Consider the following 10322-nt stretch of genomic DNA (forward strand, 5'->3'; position numbering starts at 1 on the left):
AGTGGTTGTGATGATGATGATGATGAGAATCGTAGTGGTGGTGGTGCAGTGGTTGTGGTGATGATGATGATGATGATGAGAATCGTAGTGGTGGTGGTGCAGTGGTTGTGGTGATGATGATGATGAGAATCGTTGGTGGTAGTGGTGCAGTGGTTGTGATGATGATGATGATGAGAATCGTAGTGGTGGTGGTGCAGTGGTTGTGGTGATGATGATGATGATGAGAATCGTAGTGGTGGTAGTGCAGTGGTTGTGGTGATGATGATGATGATGAGAATCGTAGTGGTGGTGGTGCAGTGGTTGTGGTGATGATGATGATGAGAATCGTAGTGGTGGTGGTAGTGCAGTGGTTGTGGTGATGATGATGATGATGGGAATCGTGGTGGTGGTGGTGCAGTGGTTGTGGTGATGATGATGATGAGAATCGTAGTGGTGGTGGTGCAGTGGTTGTGGTGATGATGATGATGAGAATCGTGGTGGTGGTGGTGCAGTGGTTGTGGTGATGATGATGGTGATGAGAATCGTAGTGGTGGTGGTGCAGTGGTTGTGGTGATGATGATGATGAGAATCGTGGTGGTGGTGGTGCAGTGGTTGTGATGATGATGATGATGAGAATCGTGGTGGTGGTGGTGCAGTGGTTGTGGTTGTGATGATGATGGTGATGATGATGATGAGAATCGTGGTGGTGGTGGTGCAGTGGTTGTGGTGATGATGATGATGATGAGAATCGTGGTGGTAGTGTTGCAGTGGTTGTGATGATGATGATGATGAGAATCGTAGTGGTGGTGGTGCAGTGGTTGTGGTTGTGATGATGATGGTGATGATGATGATTGTGGTGGTGGTTGTGATGATGATGATGATGATGGTGATGATGCTGATGATTGTGGTGGTGGTTGTGATGATGATGATGATGATCGTGATGGTGGTGATGGTGGTGATAATGAACTGATGATGATTGTGGTGGTGCAGTGATGGTGGTGGTGCAGTAATTGTGATGATGATGATGATGAGAAATCGTCGTGGCGGCATTGCCATGCTTGCCCCCATCTCTCGCAATCCTACGATGTAGTCATCCAACGTGCACTGGCACATGAGCTGATTTCATCACTCCGTCTCCGCGGTGGATGTCTGTCAATTTACATATGATCTAATATATTTTTACACTCCACACACTGTTGTATTTACTTCCACACCGCACGAATTAATACACGTACACATTATACCACAACGAACGAGCTTCACAAGCCGGCTGATATTTTTTTTGTATATATACAATTCCAGAAAAGGTTTTGAATTACATTTTTTAAAAAAATAATTACGGTTAAAAAAAATGCAAAGGAGCGCTCTTGACGGTACTGGTCGGCGTGTGCGTGTCGGCGTGTGGCCCAGGCCCTGGAGGAGCTCTACCTCCACGCAGAGTCTCGCCCCGACATCCAACGTGGCGGCGGCGGTGGCAGCAGCAGCGGCGGCGGCGGCGGCGGCGGCGGCGGGTAGCGGCGGCAACTTCTCCCTCGAGTCGCTGCGTGAGCTCAAGGCGCTGCGCTCGCTGCATCTCCGTGGCACGATGAGCAAGCTGCCGGCTGCGGTGTTGGACGTGGCGAGCCACCTGCAGCGGCTGTCCGTCAACAACGACGGCACACGCATGGTGGTGCTCAACAGCCTGAAGAAGCTCGCCGGACTCACGCAGCTGGAACTCATCAACTGCGACCTCGAGCGCATCCCCCACTCCATCTTCAGCCTCCTCAACCTGCAGGTGAGAGGCGGTGGTGGGGGGGTGGTGGTGGTGGTGGGAGGGGTGGTGGTGGTGGTGGAGGGTGGTGGTGGAGGGAGGGAGGGAGGGAGGGAGGTGGTGGTGGTGGTGGAGGGAGGGAGGGAGGGAGGGAGGGAGGGAGGGAGGGAGGGAGGGAGGGAGGGAGGGAGGGAGGGAGGGAGGAGGAGGATGTGGTGGTGGTGGAGGGAGGGAGGGAGGTGGTGGTGGTGGTGGTGGTGGAGGGAGAAAGAGGGAGGTGGTGGTGGTGGTGGGAGGGAGGGAGGGAGGTGGTGGTGGTGGAGGGAGGGAGGTGGTGGTGGTGGAGGGAGGTGGTGGTGGTGGTGGTGGAGGGAGGTGGTGGTGGTGGTGGTGGAGGGAGGAGGTGGTGGTGGTGGTGGAGGGAGGAGGTGGTGGTGGTGGTGGTGGAGGGAGGAGGTGGTGGTGGTGGTGGTGGAGGGAGGTGGTGGTGGTAGAGGGAGGTAGATGGTGGTGGTGGTGGTAGAGGGAGGTGGGAGGTGGGTGGTGGTGGTAGGTGGTGGAGGTGGGAGTTGGTGGTGGTGGTGTGGGGGAGGTGGTGGTGGTGATAAGGGAGGAGGTGGTGGTGGTGGAGGGTGGGAGGGATGGTGTATGGGAGGGTGGGTGGGGGGTGGGTGGTTGGGTGGGGGAGCGTGTGGGTGGGGTGGTAGAGGAGGGGGTGGTGGTGGTGGAGGGAGGGAGATGGTGGTGGTGGGAGGGAGGGAGGGAGGTGGTGGTGGTGGTGGTAGTGGTGGAGGGAGGGAGATGGTGGTGGTGGTAGAGGGAGGTTGGTGGTGGTGGTAATTTCAAAACAGCTCGCTCAGCCGTTACGCACCGCACTTGCCTGATAATTGCTCAACACCCCCCCCTCACCACCCCCCCCTCTCCCCACCCCGCCACCACAAGGACCTGGACCTGCGTGACAACAGCCTGCGCTCGATCGAGGAGATCCTCAGCTTCCAGCACCTGCACAAGCTGACGACGCTCAAGCTGTGGCACAACCACATCGCCACCATCCCGGAGCACATCAAGCGGCTCGGCCACCTCGAGCGCCTATACCTGACGCGCAACCGCATCAGCGTGCTCCCCTCGCACCTCTTCCTCTGCAACAAGCTGCGCCACCTCGACCTGGCGCACAACGAGATTCGCTTCGTGCCGCCCGAGGTGGGCGTCCTGCAGAGCCTCCTCTTCCTGTCGCTCGCCGGTAACAAGGTGGAGTCCCTGCCCGAGGAGCTGTTCTTCTGCCGCAAGCTCAAGACGCTGAGGCTGGGCGGGAACGCGCTGACGGCGCTGTCGCCCAAGGTGGCGTCGCTGGTGGCGCTCGCGACCCTTGAGCTGCGGGGCAACCCGCTGGAGGCGCTGCCCGCCGAGCTGCGGGAGTGCACGTCGCTGCGGCGGGCGGGCCTGGTGGTGGAGCAGGAGGTGTACGACGCGCTGCCCGCCGACGTGCGCGAGAGGCTGGAGCGGCCCGAGTGAGCGCGGTGGAGAGAGGGGTGGGTGGAGGGGTGGGTGGGTGGGTGGGTGGAGGGGCGGGGAGAGTCGAAGGCTGAGGGACGTGGGGGCGAGATGGAGAGAGGGGGTGGGAGAGACGGGGTGGGGAGAGACGGGGTGGGAGAGACGGGGTGGGGAGAGACGGGGTGGGGAGAGACGGGGTGGGAGAGACGGGGTGGGAGAGACGGGGTAGGGAGAGCTACGGGGTGGGGAGAGACGGGGTGGGGAGAGTGACGGAGAGGGGGGGAGAGACGGGGAGAGACGGGGAGAGACGGAGAGACGGAGGGATGGGAGAGAGATGGGGGAGACAGAAGAGAGAGAGAGAGAGAGACGGAGTGGAGAGAGACTGAGAGAGACGGGGAGAGACGGAGGGATGGAGAAATGATGAACGAAGCAAAGTGCCGAATACACCGAGCATCTTCTTGTTTCCACTGATCGTAAATAAAAAAGAGAAAAAGAGAGAGATGGGGGTGAGAGACCGAGAGGGAGATAGCGAACGAGCGCGTGATCGAGCGAGCGATTGGTCAGCCATCGGTGGGGGGAGTGGGAGGAGAGATGGGGGTTAAGAGATAAAAGGTCAAGGGGTCATCGAGGTTCAGGGGGTCGATGATGCCTGCGACCGCTGATGACTTCTGGCTGTTACTTGCGTCGCCGCGCCTTTCATCGCATTAGCAAGATAGTTCACGGGAAAAGGTCGCTGTGGAAAACGGGTCTCTATGAAAGTGAACTCTATGAGAGGGTTAATGGAGAGGTCTCTATGTGGCTCACCGATCTCAATGAATGTCACCAGACCCCCCCTCCCCCGCTCACCGCCTTGCACCTACAAACGCCCTCCGTCCACTTGGAGCTGAATAACTTTTTTTAAAGTTCCTTTTTTTAAACTTATTTTTTATACACGCACGCACGTATCGATTTTGTTTGCTATTATTGTCATGGTCGTAGCTTTTTTTGAAATGGACGTTTGTATTCGAATGCGATTTGACGAGACGTCACTATCTTCTTGGTTCTTTCGGTAAAGTCACGTAGAAGGGAAGTAATAAAATAATAAAAATAAAACATAATAAAATAAAACCCCCCGCCCACCTCCTACGCATTTCACAAGTAGTACTAATCACATACCTGCATTTCCCATAAATATGCTAAATTCCTCTTGATATGCAAATTCTTTGTCAAGGCGCCCTTCCCCCCTTCCAACCCAGCAGCTTAAATAGACGCTCCAAGCGTATTGGTGTTTCATTCAGATGCTGTCTCCCCGACAGACCTGGTCTTCACCTGAGGACGGCTGCTTGCGTTGTGGCCGAAACGTCGTGAGAATTATTTTATTATGTTTTATTTTTATTATTTATTACTTCCCTTCTACGTGACTTTACCGAAAGAACCAAGAAGATGAATCCCTGCAGTCACGAAAGCTTTAAATCGAAACGAACTTGGCGGGCACGCCGATGCCGATGCCGATGCCGACCGCCGGCGATTCTCTCGTAGCACCGCCAGCGTGGGCGCGTATTGGGCCTACTCTTCCGAGTTGGCGGTCACCACCCACAACTTTAAACCGCCCTGTAGCTCTGTAGCTCTGTTTGAAGAAGCGACATCGCAAATGATCGCAGCTCAATCAAGTGACTTATCACGATCATCGTAATGTGGAAATGTATATCAGCAGCCAAATACTATAAACCAGGGGTGGGGATATTTATAACATCATTCGCGGGCCATACACAATTATCAACTTAAAAATTAACCCGTTGTTATATTCGGTCAAACGTTTCATTAACTCGCCCCTAATGCGATGGGCTGGAACTGCGTCTCTTTGGCGAGGCGTGTGATGATGTGAGCTGGTGTTGATGATGATGATGATGTTGCTACTCGCAACTGCTTTTCCAGGTTTGCTTTGGGAGGGCCAGATTAAATGATGCCATGCCTGCTCTAAACGCGTAGGGACACATAGAGAGAAACCCATAGAGATACACAGAGATGAATAGAAACTCTAGATTTGAAGCTTTCGTGACTGCAAGGATGCATACTCTTAGTTTTTTTTCGGTAAAGTCACGTAGGTAAAAAATGAAATAAAAATTAATAAAAATAAAATAATAAAAATCACGACGTTTCGGAGGCAACACAAGTCTCCGTCATTGTGTGAAATGAAATTTAAATTTATAAAAAATAAAATAATAAAAATCACGACGTTTCGGAGGCAACACAAGTCTCCGTCATTGTGTTGCCTCCGAAACGTCGTGATTTTTATTATTTTATTTTTATTAATTTTAATTTCATTTTTTTACCCACGTGACTTTACCGAAAAAACTTAGAGTATGAATAGAAACCCCACAGAGATACACCGAGATCCACAGACGAAACTAAGATGTACCTATTTTATGTTCCAGGTAAAGCCCCACTGGCCTGTGTAGCTATTTTTTCATAAGCGGCCTGATAGCTCGGCAAAGTGGCTTATCGTCATCATCGTCATCATCGTCATCATCGTCATCATCGTCATCATCGTCGTCATCATCGTCGTCATCATCATCGTCATCATCGTCGTCATCATCGTCATCATCGTCGTCATCATCATCTTCGCCATCGTCATCGTCATCATCGTCGTCATCGTCATCATCATCATCGTCATCATCGTCATCATCATCGTCATCATCGTCATCATCGTCATCATCATCGTCGCCATCGTCATCATCGTCATTATCATCGTCATCATCGTCGCCATCGTCATCATCGTCATCATCGTCATCATCGTCATCATCATCGTCATCATCATCGTCGCCATCGTCATCATCGTCATCATCATCGTCATCGTCATCATCGTCGTCATCATCGTCATCATCGTCATCATCGTCGCCATCATCATCATCATCATCGTCATCATCGTCATCATCGTCATCATCATCGTTATCATCATCATCATCGTCATCATCGTCGTCATCATCGTCATCATCGTCATCATCATCGTCGCCATCGTCATCATCGTCATCATCATCGTCATCATCGTCATCATCGTCATCATCATCGTCATCATCGTCATCATCGTCGCTATCATCATCATCATCATCGTCATCATCATCGTCATCATCGTCGTCATCGCATGGACATTTATAGCAGCGGCCAAACTGCTCATGGGCGCCACGGTAAGCGCTTTGGGGAGGTTGCGCCTTGAGACGATCGGCCCGCTGAGCTTGTGGATTGATGGAGGGGTCCCACGGGTACACGCAGACGCAGACGCGCGCGCCCTCGTGCGTCACTTCGACCGCCCTCGGTAACCGGAGAACCTCCGACAAGACCATCGGCTTCCGTCTGGGAGATAACGAGCGGTCGAGAGAGAGAGGGGGGCTATTAGTCCTGGCGGGGGTTGGTGGTGTGGTGGCGGGGGGAGGGGGGCAGCTCTGGTTACTGATAATGGCTCGTGCAATCGTGGGCGCGTGGGTCATGGGTACACACTCTTAGGTTTTTTTTCGGTAAAGTCATGTAGGTAAAAAAGTAAATAAAAAGTTAATAAAAGTAATAATGGAAATAAAGTAAAATAATAAATCACGACGTTTCGGAGGCAACACAAGTCTCCGTCATCAGGTGGGACCGTCACAGCTAAAATTACTGCATCGAGTGAAGAAAACTCCAAGAGACCAGCCCTTAAATACAAGTTAAGGGGGGGAGGGGAGATTATCTGAATGTGGTAACCAGGGAATGGAACGTGGGGGTGGTGGGCGGGGCTACGAGAGAAATTGGTCAACGTCGTCATTTGCAAGAAAACAATCGGTGTACCCATGCCGCCCTCGTAACCCTCCTCGCCGCCCGCCCCCCCCCCCCCCCCCTTGTCGTCGAGCGGCAGAGGTCACAACCGGGTACCCGATACCCGTACCCTACCCGATACCCGGCTACCCGTACCCGGCCGGGTACGGGTACCTGTTTGCGACCCTGGTGCGGCCGGGTACGGGTAGGCCGTGAGTCACTGGTGAGTCACCGTTTGTCACTCATTTCCCAACGTCTTGTCTCTTCTCACAATTCAAGTTCCTAGAATCAACCCACCCGCGCCTGCAACATGGCTTCATCCAAGAGGTCGCAATCGGGTACCCGTACCCTACCCGATACCCGGCCGGGTACGGGTAGCCGGGTATCGGGTAGGGTTACGGGTATCGGGTACCCGTTTGCGACCCTGGTGCGGCCGGGTACGTGTACGGGTAAGGAATCAAAACCCGTTTGCGACCTCTGTCAAGCGGTACTGGACTTCGGGCTTTGCGAGCTACACGCGGCGGATCGTTCGTCGTTCGTCTGCGTGTTTCAATCGTGAGATGGGCGCGGGCAAGCGCCGCGCCCGAGTTCAGCTTTAAGTTGTTTAAGCCTTCGTACTTGAGGGGGTTTGTTTCGTCACGACGTTTCTAACCGTTTTCACATTCGCAAACGACCCCCACCGCCCACCCGCCCAACCAGCCAGTGCAACGATTTCATGGGAGGGGGGGGGGGGTGCAGGGTGGGGAACGCCTCGGTTGGGGGGGATGTTTGAACTGTTACTGTTCACACACCGCGCGCGGATTGCCCGCACCGTTATAACACAGGACGCCTCCCGTCTGTTATAACACAGAATGCCTCTTATAACACAGAATGCCCTCCGCCTCTTATAACACAGAACGTCCACCCCCCGTCTGTTATAACACAGAACGCCTCATAACACAGAACGTCTGTTATAACACAGAACGCCCTCCGCCTGTTATAACACAGAACATACCCCGCCTGTTATAACACAGAACGAATGCGCCCGCTGTTACAACACGTTTTTTGAGCGTCCGGCAACGAACTTCTCTCTTGAGACGCGCGCCTGAGCGAGTCTCAGCGACACAGTGATACGGTAACATGGCCGCGGCGTACCCTAAAGTTGTTAGGCCCGCGGTCTCCCTGCGTGGTGTGCGCAGTAGTAGTGGTAGTCGTACTGCTACGTTGTACTGCTACATCAAACTTTGTTGTTGCTACGACATGTATGAGGGAAACCGGTTTTCAGTTTCGCGCGCTGTTTTTTTATCGCCCAACGCGCCGATTTTCAGGACGCGAAGCTGTCTTACTGCCACTGCTGACTACCACCACCATTTGTGACTTATTGCTATTGCTGACTACCACCACCATTTGTGGCTTACTGCTAACTCTACTAGGCCTCGGGAAGGTAAGGTAAAAGGTAAAAACAACGAGCCTACCTTTACCCTACCTTTTACCTTACCACAATACAATCACTCTACCCTTACCTTTTACCCTTTAGCAAGGTAAGGTAAAAGGTCAAAAGCAACGAGCCTACCTTTACCCTACCTTACTAGTGCCTCAGTAATTACCCTGTAATCTGGTAATTTGTATGGGCTAAGGGTAAAAGGTAGGGTAAAGGTAGGCTCGTTGCTTTTGACCTTTGACCTTTTCTTGCTGAAGGGTAAAAGGTAAGGGTAGAGTGATTGTATTGTGGTAAGGTAAAAGGTCAAAAGCAACGAGCATACCTTTACCCTACCTTTTACCCTTACCACAACACAATCACTCTACCCTTACCTTTTACCCTTTAGCAAGGTAAGGTCAAAGGTCAAAAGCAACGAGCCTACCTTTACCATACCTTTTACCTTTACCCCATATAAATTACCCTATTACAGGGTAATTTATAGGGTAATTACTGGGGTACTACTACACATGAACAAGGTTTATAACAGGTAAATGCTACAAGGTAGAGCGCTTTATTCATATAGAATACTCTCGATGATTCCAATTTTAAATGGAGGCCACGGACTGCGCCACGGAGCTTTTAGCGAGTGGTAAACAAGGTATTTACCGGGTAATACTTTGCGCTACCTTTACCCTACCGGGTAATTCTTCCGCGCTACCTTTACCCTACCCTTTACCTTACCCCTTGGCATGTCGACACCTTTACCCGTTATCCTTTTACCCGGTTGAAAGGGTAAATTACCTTACCTTGCCGAGGCCTACTAACTACTACCACCATCTGTGACTTACTACTAACTACTACCACCACCATCTGTTACTTACTGCTACCACCACCGCAATCACTTTGAACGAGGACTCCGTTCACCGTTGTGCACATTTGTAGAAGGAAAATAAAGTTGGGCTCACACAAGTAGACGAAATGCGAGGTCGGTGACCAAAACACGGTGGGGAAGAATCGAAAACGGAGATTTTTTTCATTTTTTTAGGTTTTTTCGGTAAAGTCACGTAGGTAAAAAAATAATGAAAGTAAAATAAAATGAAAATCACGACGTTTCGGAGGCAACACAACCTTCCGTCTTCAGGTGGAACCGTCACAGCACGACTGCTGGATCAAGTAAATGAGAAATTCCAAGAAAACCGTCCTTGCATAAATACTGGTTGAGGGTGGGAGGAGCCAAGGCAGGCCCTGAATTTCTCTTACTTGTTACAGCAATCGTGCTGTGACGGTTCCACCTGAAGACGGAAGCTTGTGTTGCCTCCGAAACGTCGTGATTTTTATTTTTATTTTACTTTTATTAATTTTATTTTTTTACCTACATGACTTTACCGAAAAAACCTAAGAATATGAATCCTTGCAGTCACGAAAGCTTCAAATCTAGAATTTTTTTATTGTTGGGGTCAGATCACCGTAAATATAAATGTGTCGTTAAACCCCGCCACCGCCACCACCACCCAACACGGCCGATTAGTTAAGGGGATTTGTGTCACGTGAACACACAAGGTGTCCAATCCGTTACTTGTTCAGCACTAACCGGTTGTGTGTAGATGGTGAGTTAAACCCACTACAACATTTACAAAACCTTCTCTATTATGGATACTATTGGTCGCGTTTGTTAAACTTACAGCGGGAACAACCATCCTTGGGGTGAAGTGATCCCTTTGACACACAGCTGCTGTTCGTGGCGTGTGGTTTTTGTTGTAAATGCTGCTAAAATTATTTGCTTCTCTTTGGAATTCCTGGGGGGAAGTTTCACTTTGGGAAGAGGGGCGGGTGGGGGAGAGTTGATGGATCCCTTAACTACTCCCCTCCAGCTTCTTGGTTCTTTCGGTAAAGTCACGTAGAAGGGAAACAATAAAATGATAAAAACATCAAACAATAAAA

General features: G+C 51.4%; 1 protein-coding gene across 1 annotated transcript in view; it reads left to right on the top strand.

Moving 5' to 3' along the window:
* Window positions 1-3241, top strand: part of LOC144952524 (uncharacterized) — a 5616-nt gene extending 2375 nt beyond the window's left edge. The window contains exons 2-3 of the mRNA XM_078882972.1: window positions 1390-1753; window positions 2672-3241. Coding sequence (XP_078739098.1) covers window positions 1390-1753; window positions 2672-3241 — 934 coding nt within the window. The remainder of the gene's footprint in view (window positions 1-1389; window positions 1754-2671) is intronic.
* The last annotated feature ends 7081 nt before the right edge of the window (window positions 3242-10322 follow it).

The sequence above is a fragment of the Lampetra fluviatilis genome, chromosome 68 (assembly GCF_964198595.1).
Source record: "Lampetra fluviatilis chromosome 68, kcLamFluv1.1, whole genome shotgun sequence".
In the NCBI taxonomy this organism is placed as follows: Eukaryota; Metazoa; Chordata; class Hyperoartia; order Petromyzontiformes; family Petromyzontidae; genus Lampetra; species Lampetra fluviatilis.